The 21,092-nt window shown below is 37.6% G+C and overlaps 1 protein-coding gene across 9 annotated transcripts in view; it reads right to left on the minus strand.

Annotated features, from left to right (window-relative positions):
• ADGRL2 (adhesion G protein-coupled receptor L2) overlaps positions 1-21,092 on the minus strand; it is a 181,246-nt gene that overhangs the window by 53,932 nt on the left and 106,222 nt on the right. For all 9 annotated transcript variants that reach the window (XM_054213326.1, XM_054213318.1, XM_054213319.1 and 6 more), the window contains exon 3: positions 20,064-20,277. In XM_054213326.1, coding sequence (XP_054069301.1) covers positions 20,064-20,277 — 214 coding nt within the window. The remainder of the gene's footprint in view (positions 1-20,063; positions 20,278-21,092) is intronic.

The raw sequence follows: 21,092 nt of genomic DNA on the forward strand, positions 1-21,092 counted from the left end.
AAGCCAATGCATTTTCATACAAAGAAGAACTTTATTATAATGCCTTTAACCACCAGGGTCTACTGAATTTAACGGTTTAGACATTTAAGAATAATAATAATAATAATCAGAGATCGTAGACTATTTTTCCTGACAAAACCTATTTTTTTTTTCACATTCATTTTTCCAGGAAAAAAATATATTAGCTTGGAAATTAAAAACAGAAGAACAATCACCTAACCCTGAAGAGATGGTCAAAATGTAATACAGCAAAAATAGTCAGAAGGAAGTGAAAGGAAAAAAAAGAGATCGTCAGGGAGTTTGGTGACTAAAAGAAAAAGAGCTTGGCTGATCTTCTCAGGGGTTAGCCTTGTTTGTCAGCAAACTGAATAACAGAAGTCTGAACTTAAGTAATAGTGTAGCCTTTGACTCCAGCTGTACATCAGCTTCTCTATTGCCCTACTACTTCCCACACTCCCTGAATACCACATCCCAAACTAAAATAGTCTCGGCTTTCCACAGCTGTACATTGCCAACAGGTATAAGAATAATTCACGCTACCTCATAAAAGGTAGAGCAAGCACACTTGAAGAACTCTGATATAAATCACTGTCCTTTTTGTATACTAATCAAACTAGCACAGAGCTGGTCAGGACAGGCTGTACCTCTTGAGCAAACTCAGGAACAACAACTCTTCTGACTTTATCAGTTAATTCTTCTTTTATTTTTCTTTTTTTTCTTTTTTTTTTTTTTTAAGCTTATTTCTAGCCTCATAAGGTTCATAATTGCAGACCTAATTGGAAATAGCCAGGGATTTCTGCATATATGCACAACCACGGATACAGATGGTGAGGAATTCACCTGTCACCCTCTGTGCCACTTGTGGCAGTGACTTTCCAGAGAGTGCAGGCAGGTCCCCCGTACAGCTAAGGCCGCACCGCTCCCAACAGCGCTATCCTTCAGTGCCACAGCTCCTGCAGTACATCAGGGAGTCCGGAACGAGTATGATGCACCCAATGGCTTTCAGACCCATGCTGAAGTGATGAAACGGGCACCCAGCTTGCACAGAAGATCACTGTACTGAATCTGTAATACTGAAAACGTACAATACAGCCGCTTTTTGGTACTCAGAAGAAGGTCAAAGCGCTGCTCTCGTGTGTGTTGTGTAGGAGGAGGTTGTAGAAGCAGAAGGCGGCAATATGGCCCAAAACCTCAAAGGCATCTCTGTTCTAAACTCCTTACTTTTTTTTTATGCCCCACACCTCAGGCCAGACTAACAGCCATGAGAAAAACTCGGATGTAAGATTTCGTAATTAATTTCTTCAAATGTCTTTCTGTTTCTTTAGTGAAAACCTTATGCTGAAGCCAAAATAATTCCTACAAAAAGACTTTGTGTAGTGCATCATTCAGTATAATGGTTTCCACAGCTTTGAGCTGTATGAAAATTTCATTTTACACTTGAATGAGCAGCAATTAAGAGAGAAATATTGATTTGTTACAAAATAAAACGGATACATATTGGGAGAAATTGCTTGAGAATGAAACTGATGAAGGTCATATTTAGCTGTGGAAAAAAAAAGTTTTACTAGCAGTATTTGTAAATCTTATGAAAAAGATGGACTCTTGTCTCCCTATGAAAAGTTGTTTTCTCCTCTTTAATTTTCCCCCAGAGAAAGACTCATAATGTTGCCGTCAGTCAGGAAACTGAGAAGAACGTCATGCTAGCTTGTATTGAAAGGATGGGTAATGATAATTCAGAAGAAAATGCAGTATTTTTTTCTTTGTACATTATGTGCCAGTGTCAAACTTCAAGCATTGAGTGGCATTTACAGGGAGTTGTTGACCTTCTAAAAACCTTTGGTATTTCTTTATGCAAGCCTTCACCTGCTGTGCATATGGTCACCTTTTGCTCACCTTAGGCCAAAATGAAGGAGACTCCAACTCCAAACCAATGAGCTATGTCACCTGCTGCAGTACACAGCAGCGCTACAAAGCACACCCCCACCACCTCCCCCAGAAGTGCAATTACTTGGGCAACTGAATGAATAGAAGTATTTGTGCTTTGAATCTTAGTTGTACATTCACATCACTGATTCTGCTGCATTGCTGGTTGCGTTTTATAAAACACGAGTAATCTTCATGTAAGTTTCTGATTTTCATGCACTTCTAAGGCTGCAAATTAAGGACACTTGATTAAGATGTTACACGTAAAAAAATGGAAATTTCAGGTAACTATTTGTTACATAGTTAGTGGTCAAATTTCATTTCTAGTGAAACCTTCACAAAAACCCGACAGCAACTGCAGCAGCTGTCAATCCCAATTCACAGGTTACGGAGAAGAGATGAAGAGTAAGTGGACTTAGCAGAGGTAGTTCTGAGACAAGCAATTCAGGGAAAGGAATTTACACTACTGAGATTTGTTCTCCAGATAAATGAAAGTCTTCTGTCTGCTGCGTTGTTCTTTTTCGCCTGTAAAACCACGGATACTAACTTCTCTATTAGCTATTGGCCTACAGATCTGCTGCTGCCTGCAACGACCATTTTACAAACTGATAAAGGTTTCAGCTGAGCTCCTTTAAGACAAGAAACACTGAATTCTGTCTGGTATTTTGGAAAAAAGATCCTCCACTCTCCATAAAACAGAGCTAAACAGCAGATTATCCTACATGATTACAGATTGTCAAAGCTACCGCATCACTGCCATAGCAGAGCTCCACCATTTTGAGAAACCTTTAAACCAGAGACACTATGCCCAGTGACAAGGATATATTATCCTGTTACAGCCTTCAACTCAATCCCGTGACCCATTTTCACTCCTTTTTGTAATGGGCCACTTCATGAGATTCTCCAAAAAAAGACTATAGTGGAAATAAAGTTCATGGCTATTTGCAAAATTGGCATAGACACTATCAAGAAATAAAAAAATCCAGGCTCCAAAAACCTTAACTAGCAAATAACTTGGAAGTCCCTCATTCATTTTAACCAATGTTATTTTTTCTACATAACTTGCTGTTAGTTCGGTCCATCTATTCAAACTCCTTTAAAATTGTTCCAGACAAAGGCATGATACAAACCAACTCTAATTTCTGCAATTTTAAGAAGTCAAATCACTAATACTTTAATGTTTCAGTGTCTGTAATCTAGCGTTTAAGTTTTCTGTAGGTTTTAAGTACCATTTAAGTGTGCTGTAATCTAGTTAATGACATACTCCCCTGACATATGTTAAAATAGGCAAATTCTCAGGTTTTTATGTACAATCTTAAAATTCATATGATCTCACACCGAGAAATGTCTTCACGCTTAAGACATTCACAATATTCACAAAGATTTATGATACGACTTTGTCGTTTACAAGGAAATAAAGCAGAACTGCAAAGAACTCTATACAAACTCAATAACACTTGATTTAGAAAAGGTAATATATGAATTAAATTTGAAACCCTAGTTAGGAAAAGACTAACTGTAGTACTGAAGGAATGATAATTCAGGTTCCTGTGCCAGCAGCAGCAAGAGTTTTGCAAGGGGAGCCGTAGGAAGTATCACTGTTCTCATGAATGCAAGGAGCAATTGTGTACTCTAACACTCATTTCTTCAGTATTTTAGCATGAATGAAGAAAGGTTACATTTTCATAATGCAGATGCATCACTTAGAGTAATCTAAAAATCAAATGGAGTGTTTAATTAACAGTTACAGTACAATGTCTGAACTCCTTTCACCTCAGGAAGAAGACTGTGCAAATGAGGAATGGCCCTTTCACATTTCAGATGAATATAGAAAAAAAGGAAAGCAAAGCAGCTCCAGCAGAGCTGTTTGCAACTATCTTCTGCTCATGATGCAGCCACGTCCCTGCTGCATCCATCCCCTTCTGTGCTCAGTTTTAAGGACAGCTGTACCTTCCATGATAATTTGTTTGCATTTCAACTCTAATCTTGACTTGTACAATTCCCAACAAATTGCTTTTGCTCTTTTTTTATTATCTTATGCTCATTATTGCACTTTTCCACATGCAACGTATGGAGATGAGATTCCATATGCAATCTATTGTGTGAGGTGTTTTAATCAATAATCTTGTTCTGCTGATTAAGCAGGGGCTTCTGTTTTGGCAAGATAACATTAGTTTCTCCTGTCATGCTCCAAAAGCTATTGGGAATCTTCAGCAGATCATTAGATATGCTACAATAAAGCTTTGGTACATTCTCTTTTCTTTCTTAAATTACTTCTTCACTGTCCTATCATTCCCCGTCACCGCTGGCACTGCATTATTATTACAGCTCCCCTGAAACTTGCACTAGAGCTATGTCTCCAGGCCATAGGATGCCATTTTCAATTGAAGCTTCTGCTTGAAAATATAAATTAAGAAAATTTCATTATCTCCTGCCAAGGGCCATTATTCACCACTGTTCTAAGGAAGATTAAAAATGCAAAATCTATGGACTTGAACAAATACTCCAGCATTAAAATTAAAAACACAGTGTATCATGACTGGACCAGAAAGTGAAGTACTGGAATCTGAGAAGCAGATTCTGGAAATACGTTAGCATTACAGGGATCAAACGGACCGACTGAGGCAGGAGGTCATCTTTATGAGTAAGTCACATCAGTCACATAAAGATATACACAGTTCCCTTCGAAGTGGTTTGCAAAGTTAAGGTATGTAGGAAATAGCTTCCACATGACAATTTATCCTTCAAATGCTTTTGTTTTGCATAAGCAACTTTGACAAAGATAGTAACACAAAAGAAACATCAACGTTATTTGGAAAAGGTTAACGTCTAGCCAGAAATGGGCTATCAAAATAATTTTGCGTATTCCCAATCCTGCATTTCTGTGAATTCAGTGTTTCATTAAGTAAGGTAAAACTGGCACACACAGAAAACAGCCATGTGTACTTTAAAAAGAAAGAAAAAAAGATACAGTATAATAAATAAAATTCATTCTAATAAAATTGTCAATGCATTAAAAAAACCCTCCTTGATATGTTTTGAAACTTTCAAGTCAGATCTGACAATATTTCTCTTTCAGCATATTGATTAAACACTTAAAAGCTAGCATGATGACATGTTCCTGCATATTGCCTGCAGCAACCTGCTTAAACACCACTTGAAGCACGTAAACTCTGCGCTGTAGCACCACATACTCCATATGGTCTTCTTGTTCCTTATTCACCCTGGGTGAGCTGCAGTCTGAGTAAAAAGAGATGGGAGTGTGGGATGACTACACTTCACGTATTGACTTTTAACAGCAGCGTATTTTCAATTGAAAAATTCCCGAACCTCTTTACCCGGAGTAAATGGCTGTCTTTACATACATACTCCTAATGGTCTACAACTGCCACGTGAGATGTGCTTCTGCTTTTGTACGCGTATGCACTAGAACTCCACTCCTGTTATTAAACTCAAATTTACATGTGTGTGAAGATGTCAGGTATTACTTAAATATTATGTTTTATTAATTTGGCCTTGGAAAGCATGTACAAAACTTACATATAAAATAGCCGGAGAACAGAGACTTTATTTTGGAAGTGTATAGATACATATGTATGCACATACCCATACCACAGCAGATAAAATTATTTAAAGGAATGTATTTAAATTCTGAGTTTCAAATTCACCTCACAAGAAATACATTATTACATACCGAAACCTAATGAGTTAGCAAACTGGGCCTAACCAAAGCCTGAAAAAAAGACCTGCTAAAAAAAACCAGGCCTTGCAATGAAGCCCTGATTCGAAGCAGCACTGGCTGGCCATCACTGCGATACCCGCCGCGCTCCAGGAACCGCAGCAGCAGCAGCCCAGCCCTACCCACGCAGAAATAGCGAGCGCCCGCATCCCTGCAGAGCCACGCTCCCTTGGAGACAGACATGTAATCCTGCAACTGACTTTTAGGAAATCCAGGATGCCACCCTGGCAATTTTGCGTACTCTTTGCTTACTGTATAAGATTTTCTAAAAATTCTTTTCAAGTTAGAATCCCTAAAACAATTTATTATGGGGAATGAGCATGACAAAACAAAAAGCACAAATTTTACCTAGCTCAAAGGGAAAACAGATTTAGTGTGCTGTAGTGGTAGTTTTCATAATCTAAGAAAAATATGGGAGATACATGGGCATGTACGAAAGCAGAATCTGGCCATAAGAATTTTCTCTAAATATTGGAGATCTTCCTGTAACCGCTAAAGCAGTAAGGCATGCTAGAAATTGGTCTGAAAATTCACAAACCAGCCTTGGGATTTTCTATGTACTTGGCAACGTGACCACTACAACAATAAACCTGGTGGCTTTGGATGAAAAATATTTGGGGGGGAAATGGGAAAACTGTTTCTACTTTCTTTTAAAATGTAATATTGATGGTTTGTTGAATCTTCCTAATTACTGAATAACCATGACATAAGGAAGCTAAATAGTGTATAATTATATTGTAGAATAAGGTGCACCATAGAGTTGTTTCTGTTTGCCCAATAAATATATAATAATATTTAATTGTGTTTTCTTTATACAACGTAATCTTGTGGGAGTTTAAGGGTATGCATTAAGGACGAAAACTCCAAATAGATAACTAAAAAACAACAGAAAATATACAACTCCCACAGGCTCTTTCTGATGATTACCCAGTTTGATTCACTATCAATGAATGTGTACCAGACTTGTATGGCAAACTAATTTAACACAGTATTTTTTTGCTTTCAAACTCTTACAATTTTAATACATGTAGTTATGACCCATTTGCCTTTTAGTATTCAAGTTCTCCAAGTTCAAAGCAGTCACTGTTAAAAAGACGAATGTTCTCACTTACTCACATCTAAGCTATCGAAGATATTTTTTTCTTCTTAGAATTCATTCTTGTTCCAGTACTTTGTTTATTGGTATAAATGCTATTTTATGGGGTTATTATTAACCTGAAACTGAAGCAGCACATAAAACAGGAAGGAGTAAAAAAAAGAAAAAGGAAAAGGAAATGTAGATTCCAGTGGAATACACAACATACCTTCGCTCGGTAATTTGTAAGTGCTTTTATAATCCCATCTTTCTGTCCTCCCTACTTTCTACCATGTATGTGGAAGGCCTACTAGAGCTACCAGAGTCTGTGAGGAACTGACTGTAGAGCAAGGGCAGGAAAACTAGATATCAAAAGATGCAACGAGACGTGCAAAGTAAACAGAAGAGTCTCTTGGTAAGGTTTGCGTAGGTGTAAACCAAACCCAAACCTTCTAACGGTATCAAGCAGAAGAGACCTGCTTTTTACAGAAACTGTTTCTAATGCAACCCCACCTGAGGAAGCAGAAATGGAAATAGAGTCATATTCATAATCTCGTCATATTATTTATCTGCACGCATATTTGCAAGCAAAATGCAGCGTGGGATTACAGGCAGTGTACGTCTTAGTACACCAACTAAGCCAAGCAGATCCGCACTGCTGAAAAGTAATCAGTTCAAAAGATCCAATTAAATGTTTCACCATTTAGACAAAATAAATAGCCTGCAGCTATGCTTATTTACTAATGAAAACTTCAGTAGTGCAGCATCGCAATATCTGAGCAATTTACACAGATTATTCACACTGAGTGAGCTTGAGTGCAGCATCATGCCTTGTAGGTTGAGCAGGTTTCAGGGGAGAAACACAGGGTTGGGTAATAATACGAGAGCTTTAGGAAGGGGCGTTTATTCCTGAGATACGGTGCTGGAGCAGGGCGTATAGAAAATCCAGCCGAAAACCCTGAAGCACAGTGTCTGCTCCTTAGGTGTAAGGCGGCAACAGGCTTGCAGGAGAAGAGACTCCCAGGTAGATAGCACAGGATAAGAGTAAAAACCCTTTAAAACTCTTCTTTGCAGCACGGTCGATCTTTTTTATCCATGGCTTGGCATTCAGCATATTCATAATGTAGTTAAAAGTTATGTCACTTAAGACAGCTTCTGAGTCATTATCAAATGAGTAACTTAAAGAATTACAATATTGAAAACGTGTAGCTTTATCCTTCACATTAATTTGCACAGATCTTAAATACATTTCAAAAAATCACACACTTGAATTACTAAAACAAGGTATTGCAAATGACAGGTGTGATTTGTTACTGCAGCTTCTGAAATGTAGAAGCCTTTGTACGCTTTCACTGTTCACACTTCAACTGGACCTCCAGGTCCAGATGGACTCCCTGTGGGTCTCCCAAGTTTAACACAGGTCTTCTGTTTGCAGAAATGCATAGGCTACGTAATGTATCTTAGCTCTAACAGGAAAGTAAGACTTACTAATTTACAGAATTGACCGCCAAAGCAACATGATTTCATAAGGGTCCTTGGTTTCCCTCTAAAATGGACAGGATGAGGACGATTTCAAATGGGGGGTGTGATGGGGGCAACCCTAACTGAACTTTAACACATGCATTCTCTTTGAATAATTAAAAAATATTATAACCTGTATCAATTAGGAGCAATTATTTATAAAAATGTTCACCTATCGCGGTTTGCACATAGAAAAACGATCAGATTTTTAACAAGGGAAATGGGAAATCACCATGGGATGCCCTACTTAGATTAAATTAGCAAGAAACTTGTTATCAGACCATATAAAAGATACACCATAATAAGACGTGACCTTGCAGAACCTTGGAGCCGATCTGTGATTTTTTCCCCCTGTAACCCTTCCTAATTATCTGCAAAGTTACAGACCCTTTTGTGGCAGGTTATTTTTCTGTGAATAGTGAGGGGTTTTGGGCTTTTAAATATTTAATTAGTCTTCTGATATGAGAATTGTTGCACATGCCAACTGCTTCGATTTTCAAACTGTGTTCATCCTAATTATGTTCAGATTTAGATTGGTCATCCCAAACCTCTCACTCTTGTAATTATTTACTCCTTAAAGATCATTCAGCGGAGAAATATTTTTCACCCTTATGGCTCTTTCTTTCCACAAATGGCTTTTCTGGTCCGTTAATTACCCACTCAGAGGATTAGAGTTTGTAATAATGCAAGAGATCCTGCATGTAAGATGAGTTTTACAGGGTGAAAAAGAATAAATTGTTTTTTGTAAACTTGCCTCGGGGAATATCCCCTTTTTGGGTTATAATTTTCATCAACAAAGGCCATGTGCCCACCGCTGCATATCTACCAATTCCACAGGGCTACGGAGTGACTCATTTCTACGGCTCAATAGAATTCAAAGCAAAACGCTGAGCAAGAGGCCAAAAGACAACTTGGTTATTTTACAAGATTTATAAAAGTGCAATGTGCTAGCAAGATGGTTGTGTCCTTTTTCTCATAATTTTTAATGCGGTTTTCATGGCTTTAAAGTTATATATATTTAACCGATAACTAATAATAAAATTACAACTTCCTATTTCATCTGCTGATTTTTTCCAGAAGTGCTGTCCCTTGGTAGGTCTTTAATCAACTCTGTAACAGTGGTGTCATTTCCTATTAAAATGTGTCTGAGAGTCCTCACTGCAAGTACTTTCTTTTCTTCTGAGACGAATGCCTGCCACAAAAGAACTGTTATTCATTACCTACAGTGATGCCTGGATCTAATTATCATCTGGAAAGCTTGCAGGGCTTACAGGTATAGGACTTCTCCTGCAAAATCTTTCTGCTCTAACTTGGAAAGCACAATCCCACTTTCTTCTTTGTCATTTGAAGTTAAGGGATTAGATTACTGATTTGAGCTGTGCACTCTCCGATTCCTGGAACTTTCAGTTTTAAGCCCAACAAAGTTTAGGAGGCTGCTTTTGTTTGCTTGTTTTTACACCTACAAAAATCCTGCGTATTCCACAGTTGGTTTTTACACAAGTCAAGCAGACTCACTTCTGTAAAAAACACACCAGAAAATTCACTGGCTTCACTCTGTCAACACACAGATAATCTTTAATTGTGTCAAAAATATTCATGATCTAATCCTTTTATCAAACTGTCTACCACTGGAGGAGTCTCATGTGCCTGCACAATTAAAAACCCCATGTTAGCCATACATAATACTGTATTACATTTGATGCAAATCCTTTTCTATTGAAATAAGCACTGGGCTGACAGCAGGAAGTGGCTGATAAGAAAGCAACAAGGCATTGCTGATGGCATTCATGATAACTGAGCACTAACTCATATGTGTTCTGTCTACAGCACATTACTCAAAGTGCTCCTGTTTTAAATGCGACTCCAGGAGGTGTTCTTTTGCTGTATCGCTGTCACAAAGGCAGAAAAATTATCTAAGAAAGCTAAATATACAAAGTAAATGGTGTTTTTCATACTCACCAGTGATGCTGGCACTAGAATAATATACTGAAAGCAATATCAGTGCTACTACGCCCTAGATGAGAAACCACCTACAGCTTCATGAGTGTAATAGTACAGCCGAGTTCAATGCTGTTAACAAATTCAGTAAACAGGGAAAGGTTAAGGGTTCGCAACTGTCACGTTATTGTTACACTTACAACTCAGCCTAAATGAATGCGTTAAAGAGACAGCGGAAAAGGAGCACGAACTCTTGAGTTCCGGTGAAACAACAATTTTACAGTGCTGGAAAAATGTGTGTATTAAATACATTTCAAAATTGCTTCTTCGTCACATAGATATACATCTCAAGAAGCAAGATATCTGAGAAGCAATGAACAGAAAGGTTAAAGATCACAGATTACTACTAAGAAAGAAATATAGATGCCTTTGCACGTACAGTGGCAAAATATCTATCTTGCCAGATGAAACGTTACACAGTTCGGTGTCATTAAGAAGTAGTAAGACTTCTTCCGCTAAGGCATTTGAAATGTATGATTTTGGCCAGGGCACCTTGCTCAATGAAGCAATTCTGCTACCTAATTTCTTTTAAAAATGTTACAGGACCTGGTTTGTGTGTGTACGTGTTTGTGTGTGTATACACATGTGTGTGTGTGTGGGGGGGGAGTAGAAGAAACCAAAATTCAAAGGTTCTGACAGTTGCCATATTATAGTGAAAATCTGCAAAAAAAATACGTCTTTCAATAGTAAATTTGTAGTAAAGATCCTGCATTGCAAGCATATTATAAAGCACATTTGACATGGAAAAATTCTACATGATAAGAACCTTCCCTCCCCATTGATGTGTCTACAGCAGGCTAAAAATATACTGAATACTGAGTATTCGGTCTGTGTAACACTCTTAAGACTGCATTAACTTCATTGCAGTAGCTTGTTTTATAGGCTCAGTTCATCATGACCTATAAAATGTTAGGCTGAAGTGCTTTAAATATCTGCTAACACCATGTGCAAGCCTGGGAGTACAAGGCACTGTGCTGTGAAGCGGCAAAAACGGTACTCTTCTGAGAAAGTAGCACACGCTCTTATGTCACTGATATAAACAGGGTAAGCATGCTAAATAATGTATGAAACAGGCCGACAATCTTTATATAAAACAGGAATTCTAGTTGAATTCTTTGTTTGATCTTCTTTTACCAGTACGCCACTAGTTTTTAAGATTGCTTCTTTAAAAAGATAGATGTGGACTATCATACTAAATTAAAGAACACACACGCAAACTCCTTTCATTCACAGTTATTATATGACAGAAAAAAAAAAATAAAGACCACTTTCATTTGTGGCCACAGCATTTTTGATAATTATTGTTCTGCAATATGTAGAAAATAAAATGCAAAGAGGGGAATTATCTATGTCTTTCAGTAATCGTGGCCCACTTATTAAGCAATTAGATTGCAATTTTATTATTAGAGAGGGAAAAAAAGAAATGCTGTAAAATACTGTTATTGCTTGTATCTTTGATCCTTAAACTTTTCCATTTCAGCAACCTCATTAATGTCAAGATGCCATGAATATGGCCACCCCTTTTTAGACTGTATAGCCTGGGCACGGGCAGAATCTACAGGATTCAATAAAGATGTTTTTTCTTGTTCAATTCAACTAAAAAGCTTAATTGAGCCACAAAGGTCAGAAGGTTCTTTTTTATTGTAAGTAGGAGATTATTCTGTGGCAGAAGGAAATTTCCAGAATGAGATCTCCTCATTTCTATACTACTCTGTAGCTACTTTTTAATTTTTAAACCTTTGTTACTCTCCTGTTCCTTTCCTCTGAATTAAACAGCTTCACTGTAATAAAGTTTAAATTCTATTTCCTTTGTGTTACAAATGAAAACTTTTCACTTTCATTGCTACTGCTGATTTTTTAACACTAAAAAGTACTCATAATTTACTTACGTATATTTAATTCATATTAATCTGTCCTAATTTACGATCTATACCCTGCTCTGCCCATCTTCATGTACCTTTTCCATGTCAGTTCTGTTTACTAAGTGATATTCAACGGATTTCCTATAGTGCAATGAACCTTAACAGGCAGCTTTTAATTGCCTCGCATAGGAAACCACATCACTATTAATTCCACAGCAACAGTATAAAATAAAACTATTGCTTCTCAGACTCTAGAGCAATTAGACCTCTCGGCTATTTGGCTAACTCTGCTTCATGATACCCAGTGCAGTTAATTATATTTTTTGATGTTAATAGTCTCTGTCAGTTTCAAGCATAACTCCTCTTTGATGAATATTTAAATTATATTTGAATAAAAAAATAATCTTGGTTACATTTCATATTCAGCAGTCATCACAGCTTAATAACGGTCTCCTCAGCAAGGGTTGAGATAAATGGCTATATGAACACATGTATAAAGTCCTAAATCAACTTATCAGATAATGTAGCTGTTTTGGCTAAGTATTATAGAGGATATATTGGGGTGGGAGGAATTAATAGGCTTCAATTATTACAGTATTATTCTATACGAACTAAATTTGGCACAGTAATATGTAAGTAAATCAGAATTCTTTAATAATAAAGTTCTGAGTGCAACTGAACCAGAACTTATCTTGGCTAGACAAGAAATTCAAAAACTATATAAAATTCACACAAATTCATCCAAGAGAACAGAAAGTTCAAGTGAAGGTTAAGCAATGTTGTCTCAGCCAAGTTCTCAATAACGTTAGTAAATTACTAAGAGAGGTAACTACATACCCGAAACATATAGTACATGATTAACTGTAGACTAAACAGTACGCACACCTACTAGAGCCCATTTCAGAAATCAGGAAAAAAACCCAAGAAAATCACAGGCTGAAGCATCTATTTTATATGATGCTCAAATAGGCAGGAAACAGTGTATAATACTTAAAAATTTATGTATACATATGTACAGCTATTTCTATTTATTTTCACCCGTGAACAGCAAGGAAAGACTGATGAATATGTATACACTATCCTGCCAGATAAGATATACACTGACTTAAGAAGAATTTGATGGTGTTTTTGCCAATAATAAAGGAAATAAAACAACTTAAATGTGAGATACGAAAACACTAAATAAAATACCAAGCTACACCCTGGTAAAATAATGAATCCAATCTTTCTTGAAGTAAACTGAGTCTAAATTTTACATGTCATTAGTTGGTACCAATGATCCTTTTGTTGTTTCGTTTGTAGCTTGTCCAACGCCGTGACTACAGCAACGCGTGTGTGTGTGTGCGTTATGTGCTTGCACATGTGTAACATAATTTCTTCTGCAGAAAATAATAATAGGACACGCTGCAAAAAGATGATCAAGTACCACTGACAGCTAGTTCACCTTACCTGACTGCTCAGAACCTCGTAATATAAGGATTTGTATTTAATTTACTAAGGAATGCCACGATGGAAGAACCCCATTAATAAAACGCCCTATTTTTAATGCATAAACTACACCTACTACTTTCATATTAAGAATTAATGATAGTAAAAATGCAAAATGCCAGATAAGGTTCTCAGTCACGGCTATTACTGTTTGTTTCTGTAATAAAGCCAAGGAATACGGTATGCTTCATGAATATCCTAGGCTATGTGATTATGCCTAGTTCATGAAAATAAGCTTCATGTATTTCTGCTTTTATCTTTACATTGAGTCATAAGTAAGTTTTGTGAGTAACACAGAGAAAACAAAATAAAACAAAACAAAACAAAGATCAATCAGGCCATGGCCCGGTATTGTGAAAAGCTTAGTTTAAAAATAAAGAGCTTCTGCTACCTCAAAATACTCACGGGGGTGACTGTCGTACTAAGACCTACGTCTGTTTCAGATGAATAGAAGCCTTCGTTTTTAAAGGATGCTTAAAAAAAGATATCGGATGTTGATAATCTTGTACAGTAAATGTTTTGTGAAGCAGTTGTCAGCAAGCTGAAACAGAAACCGCTGGCATGCCAAAGCAAAAGGAAGACCTGGTACATGACATCAGCATCGGTACCACTCTGATGTGCATAAATTCTGAGAACGTACCTTATCCGCATCAGCCTGCGCTATTCCAGCGTCAACGCCAGCATTTCTCTGACACAACATCGACCAAGATGTAAGCTCTTAATGACCAGAAAGAAGAAAAAGGCAAGGTATATCTCTTATCCTGAGACACTTTTCACTACATAATACCTTTAGCAAAGGGAGGCAATCTTCGGCTGCAGAAGGAAAAGCAAGGGAAAAAGCAAGGATAGCAGCAGGGGTCAGCAGAGCCCTTGTCTAAGCCTGGCAGACCCCCGAAGTGAAGTGCGCCATTACCACAATCACAGTCATTTGTGAATGGCAGAGGATAAAATCCTGCCCGTGAAAATGGTTTTAAGTCACATTACGAAATGCAAATCTGACGCGTGCTACAGTTTAAACACTGAATCAACCGTGGGCCCCGTCTGAGGAAGCTATTTTTGAGGCACTAAAATGCTTCTTTGCGGAAGCCTTACAAAGGCTGGGATTCAGCCCTGCACTGACCCCACAGCGGGTTCTGCCTCCTACCAGCAAAGCCACCCTGCCCATGGTTTGCTTTCGGCTGGGCCTTTTCACTCCGGTGAGTGAGAATAATCAGCTGTAGGAGATTTACCCACTACCCATCCAAGCCTGGAGTCCAGTGGAAGATTTTCTTTATTCCCTCACATTATGGAACAGACCAAACCTCTTTTCACTTGGAAGGACGCTAATACAGTATGGCAATGTTTCCTCCGCAGACTTGACAAGCAGGAATAAGACGGAGGGCTTGAGAGATATCTTCTTCAGAGGAGAACCCATTTTGTTTTCTTTCAAAAATCTCTCACTCTCATTTATATATAGGATTTTTCAAAATGACGTATTTGTTGGACACCAGAGTTGGTGGAAAGGAATGAACATCTCCATTCTCCCACTCTCGCGTTGGGAAGGATTAAGAAAAAAAATAAAGTTTCGGAAGAAGGAATGGAAAAGCTGCTTCCCTCAGCTTTCCCTTGATCGCTCTGTGGGGCAGGAGGCACTTTGCTTACATTTTGAAGACCCTGCGTTGAAGCACAGCTGTCTTGCAGAGAGATGATGGACGTAACAGGTTAAGGGTATTACCATGGGAGAAAAGTTCATGGTAACAAAAACCCAAGCGTGAACTCTTCACTGGTGTCATGATGGACGTGGTAATTGAAGGTACATGTGTTGCATGCGCTATAGATAGGACAGGATACGTGCAACAGAAAAAACGCTCACTGCAAAAGAGGATTTATTCCTCTCTTAATCCTTTTACTCTTCTGCAGCCATGTTTTAAAAGGGAAAGGTATTTCATAAAATTACAGTTCATCTATTATACCTAGCATATTTTTATATTTATGGTCACGTATTATAATGAGGTTTGCTTTGTTTGTGCACATTTAAAAAGCAGAATTATACTGATTAAATATGTTTAGTAAAGATGTAAAGATCACATAAATCTACAATTATAGTATAAATTGTTGATGAAAATAGAATTTCAAGGTCATTTCAGTGCAGGATTGATGTAACCTCCCTTCTGTTGCAGCTCAAAAATAAATTGAATATACCAACTGTGAGATTATATTTTTTAATGTGGATATTTGCTTGGTCTGCAGAGTCTTTAGTTTGAAACATTTTGAATTTTTCCTCTTTTTAATGATCACAACTATGCTCTTAGTATCAGAACACAGATTAGAAGTTTCTATTTAAACGTTCAAGGTATTTTAGCCTTTATCAAGAGGGAAACAATGTTTTTTTTCTCAAGTTAACGTTAATTTGGCTGTCAACATTAAATGCTTGAGTTTTGCATCCAAGTAAGTGATTCCATAGATTCAAAGTTAATAGGCTGCATTTTCTTTAAATAAAAACCGTTAATTTTCTACACGCCCCACTAATAACTGTAAATTACTCAAAAATAAGGTGTGCAGATTGGAATGGACCTGACTTTTTTTAATATTGGATTTCTTGTGATTTAAAATTATATTATTCAAAATTATTATCTGCCACACTACCCAAGTGTTTATTTAAATACACAGGAAAAAATATCTAATTGCACTGTACTGGAATCACAAAGATAGTTACGGTGTCTAATCTTTAAAATAGTCAGGAACTTGTCCTGAACAAAAAGCTTACAACTAGGAAAAATAGTTCCTACTAAAAAAAGCCTGTTTTTAATTTAGAAGAGAAAGGTCCCAGCATGCAAAAATGCATCTTACTGTTCCACTATAAAATTGCATACACAATATGCCTTTGAGATGTATTTTGAGTATGTATTTACAAGTACTTTTAAATAAATACCTGTTATTATTTTAACCTAATAAAACAGAAATCCAAACACTATATGGTATCTACATAACCCTCCGTGCCTGTCCTAACAAAAACCTATGGTCCACCCAGCTGCAGCCTGCAGAGCGGGGCTTTGAAGTTGACACTGGAGGCAGAAAGTCCCCATAAATGCAGAGGAGGTTCGACTGTAACTCACACAATCCACCTGCAATCCACTTACAAGGAAGTGGACTTAACACTAAGTCATAAGTAAATTTTATCATGTTAATTTTCCAACCTCTGCTGTGCTTACAAAGAGCAGTACCAGTTACCCCTATCAACTTCAAAGTCTCGTGACAGTTTCTGGCTACAGCCACACAAAAACTTTATCAGCAAGCAACTAGAGCAATTTCCTCAGGCTGTTTTGCATCATCGGCTTCCTTGTTCATTTCATTTCTTTTTAAACAAAGAGGAAACAGAGGAGATTTGTCCCTGCTAGAGGACAGCGGGGCACCAAGGAGTTTGACGGTTTGACTATTTTAAGACCTAGCTGCCTGACACGTGGCTCCTCTGCCACTCACTTACACTATTCCCTCACTAAATATTCTAGAAATAAGCTTATTTCTACACTCAACTTTAGCGCATAGTAGGATCTCTCAAACTTGACTGTATGCAAACGCTGGGGTTAATTATCAGAAAAGTGTGAAAGGGGAGAGCGATTTTCTAAAGGTCTAGTCTCTTTCTTCAAAGCTTTAATTTTAATCGTGCCAGTCTGAAGTTTACATGGAATCTAAATACATCTGAAAGACTTTATTCTAGAATAATTGGGACGTAATTTCAATCAGGGACTAAAAATTTAATAACTACTTTACAAAAGTAAAAGCAAAGCAATGAAGTCATTAGTGTTCTAGTATAGTATTAAGTTAAAAATCTTTTGAGAACCGCAGAAAAGGAAGAAAAGGGAGGGAGAAAAGATTAGGTAGCAGCTCATTCTAAGAAAGAGGAGCTGATGCATCAGTGGACCCTGGCAAAGTTTGTGTACTAATATCTCAAATTCTCTGGAAGGGGAGCAGGGCATATGATTACATGGCTTTGTGTTAAACTGGAAACCTCATCTTATTTTTCAATCTTCAGATTTCACAGTATTGATCTCATTAAGCTAGTGTTTTCACGTTGTCACTGCAGTAAATGTAGTTGCTGTGCCAAACCTGCGGAGTAATGTTGCAAATTAATGACGAGTATTTAATAATTGCCGTGGAACTACATTTAACTGCAGGTCTAAACTGAACTGAGTGGTCAAACACAGTGGTAAAACCACTGCTGGCTGAAGTGATAAAAACTTGTCATTAGTCCTTACAAGAAAACACTGTAAGATTTTAAGCAGCAATGTAGAAACTGTTGGTGCTTATTTCTAAAGGTATGGAAGAAAAGTTTTCCCTGTGGTCAAATGTTCCAACAGATTGTTTTTTTCTAGTCAGTTTAAAAAAAAAAAAGAGAGAACCAATAAATCTGATAGTCCTTCAGGTGAGATATTTTTATGCAATTGCTGCCATCAAAATACAGCTGATGTGACACTTTTAGGTATCAGATGAAGGACACGCACTAAGTATCAAACAACAGTTTGCCTTAGACAACAAGAACTTATGATCACCAATGCAGTTACAAATAAACGAGATAAAAGAACTTCTAATGTTTCATAAGAAATTTTCAATGTTATTCTATGCTTGCAATATAGCGCAAATTGCGCAATTTTGAGAAAAGATTAAACAAGGCAAAAGAGACAGCTTTTCTACTTACTGACAGGATCTGAGAAAGATAACTACGAAAGCAAACTTCCAAATTACTATAAATGCCAGACAAAAATAGAAAGCGAAGTGTCAAATGATCTTTGCCATTTGTTCAGCCAAAAAAAAAAAAAAAAGAACAAAAAAGAAAAAATCTCTCTTGAGCATAGATACTCTGAACCAATGTCATACATGTGATCACGACTTCATTTTAATCTGTTGAAAAAAGGGGAAGAGTGGAACACTGAGGAAGTTCAAAAATACTCTCTGCTATCATAAACTTACAGTGGATTAATTGAAAGAGGAGGACTGAAATTTCAGCTTTCCAGTAACAGTCTGATGTCACTTTAAGCAAGATTGTGCCTCTATATTTGTCTCTGACTACCTTAATCTGTATATTTGCAGTGAACATAAGGAGGACTTTGATCAAAACACAACATGCATTTTACACAACAAGGAAGTCTACAGAGAGGCACTACATTTACAAAAGCAATTGAAGGTGGTTTCAAAGGGAGTTGACAGATTAGAGGATGATGACACTGCCGCTGCAGTCTCAATGGAAATCTGGCTTGATCTAATTAACAACAACGAACTAGAACCACAAGAAGATAATTCAAACATGATTTAAAGAAGTTATATTACCTTTTTACTAGCGTAGTGATGGAGCCTTTCCCTTACTGATCACAGAACAACTCACAGGTTGAACACAGAACAAGAATAAAAGGCCTGATATCCTTAATTTACCTCCAGCATTTGAAATTGAAGCCCAAATATTTGACTACAGAAGTAGGGAACATCCATGTATTCACATGAAAATGATAAAAAATTGTTAAGAGTCATGCTCACGACCACTTGAGTGAATTGGGAAACCAAAATGGAATATTTTTAAGATGGGACTACACCTTAGTGTTCCAACAGAACACAGTAAATGGAGCACAGCACACAGGACAACTCGATGACTCTTTTGACACATCTGTGTACATGCATCAGAAAGCTCCCAGGTTATTCCCATCCCCTTTTTGCTCAGATTCCGCACCCTAGGAAAAATGCACTGGGAGGAAAACTTCCCACCAATCCTGAACTTATTCAGGCTCATAGTTTAAGCCAGTAACAATGACGGTGACTGATTTGTGCTGACATTTCCACAACTGTCATTACTAGGTGACTGCTGCCCATATGGGGCCTGTAGCACAGGAATTTCTGTGAATCTTAGTCCTGATGCACCTTTTGTACTAAAAACACTTTTATTGGCTCTTCTGACTCACTGTCTTCTCTGAATGACAATCACTGCCACTAAGACATAATGTAACGTGTTTAAATGCATATATGCTTCTGTACGCGCATGTATAATGACATATAATCATCCTGGCATTTAATCATTATGGTATTGCCACTGGAAGCATTTTACGGGTGGGAACTACGGTAATGATTTACTGCATTCATAGCACATATAACTTGGCCAGGGAAAATGCAGCAGCCATTAGGACACATTTTGAGTGCTATTTGACCACCTAAAAGACAAGGAGACTGGGAATCTCCAAATAAGTGAATTTTTCCATTCTCCTTGCAGTTTTATCTTCCTGCTTTTTAACTCTTGCTCATTGAATTTTAAAAAAAACCTCTCTAATTGCAACTGGCAGGTTCTGTTTCCTTCTAATATTACTACATAGAAATAATACTACCTCAATAGCAAACTGGCAACTACAGCTCAGCACTTCCTACAGTATATACCTCTTCCTATATTGATTCAGGCATTTTTCCTCTTTAGTCCTCAAAATGATATATATATTTTTACCTCTGTGTCATAATTTTGTAGGCGTCTGGAAGGAAGCATTCTGTGTTCTCCATCTGGAAAGGGTCAGCATCACAAATCTTGTCATCTGTCCGTCCATAGTTAGCACTTTCTATCATAATAACATCGCTTCCTGGACACCGGAGGTCAATGGAGTAGCCTTCGCAGGAGAGCTCCCTCCTAACCAAACCAAATGGTAATGCTGCTCGGCTGAAACCTAAAAAAAAAAGGGGGGAAAAAAAGGGATTGAACCTAAAGGATATATTGCATTGCACTATTCTTTTTCTGTCACACAGGCACAAACTCTCATCAGTGTGCTAAAGGAAGTGCACCTTTAAACAGTTTGACCTGGTACCTTGTCAAGTGAAGCGTCTTTCATTAAACTGTCACATCCCTACACCGCTGCTGCTGCTGTGCTCCCTTAATCCGGCAAAGGGGGAAATTCCTCTTCACTTCTTCTAATCTTTGCCAGAGCAGACAGTGGCACCTGTCTGCACGGCTGCAATGCGTGCTCCTGTTCCCACCTCTTTTCTCTCTGCTTCTCTTTCCCCTCTTTGGGCACAGTCAGACAGGCCACGTTCGAAAGTGGTAAGGAGCAGAGCAGGCAGGATTTGTAAATGCAGAAGTTATTTAAAAACAAACAAACAAACAAAAAACCGAAGCCATAGTAACAACTTCATTAGTCTTTCTTAATTTGTATCTTCCTTTTTTCAGGGAGAGTTTGTTTCTTTTGCTTTTTTTTTTTTTGTCCCCAGCATGGACACGTCTGTGCCACCAGATCCAACACACATGCCAATACCTTACCTAGTTGAACTTCAGTGCTCCTTACTGCGCCTTTTACACAAATTAAACCACAGACACATAAGATTTTGAACAAATATATAAATGATCGGTACAGCCAACTGCAGATGTGTGCTGTATAAAATCTTCCCGGCCCTCCCAAAAATTATGTATTTCAGATCACTCTAATTTTTAATATGTTTTTCAGCTTGAGAGAATTCCTAAGACAGGTGACTTCTCTAAGAGTAACGA

This window comes from Rissa tridactyla, chromosome 8 (assembly GCF_028500815.1).
Source record: "Rissa tridactyla isolate bRisTri1 chromosome 8, bRisTri1.patW.cur.20221130, whole genome shotgun sequence".
Lineage (NCBI taxonomy): Eukaryota > Metazoa > Chordata > Aves > Charadriiformes > Laridae > Rissa > Rissa tridactyla.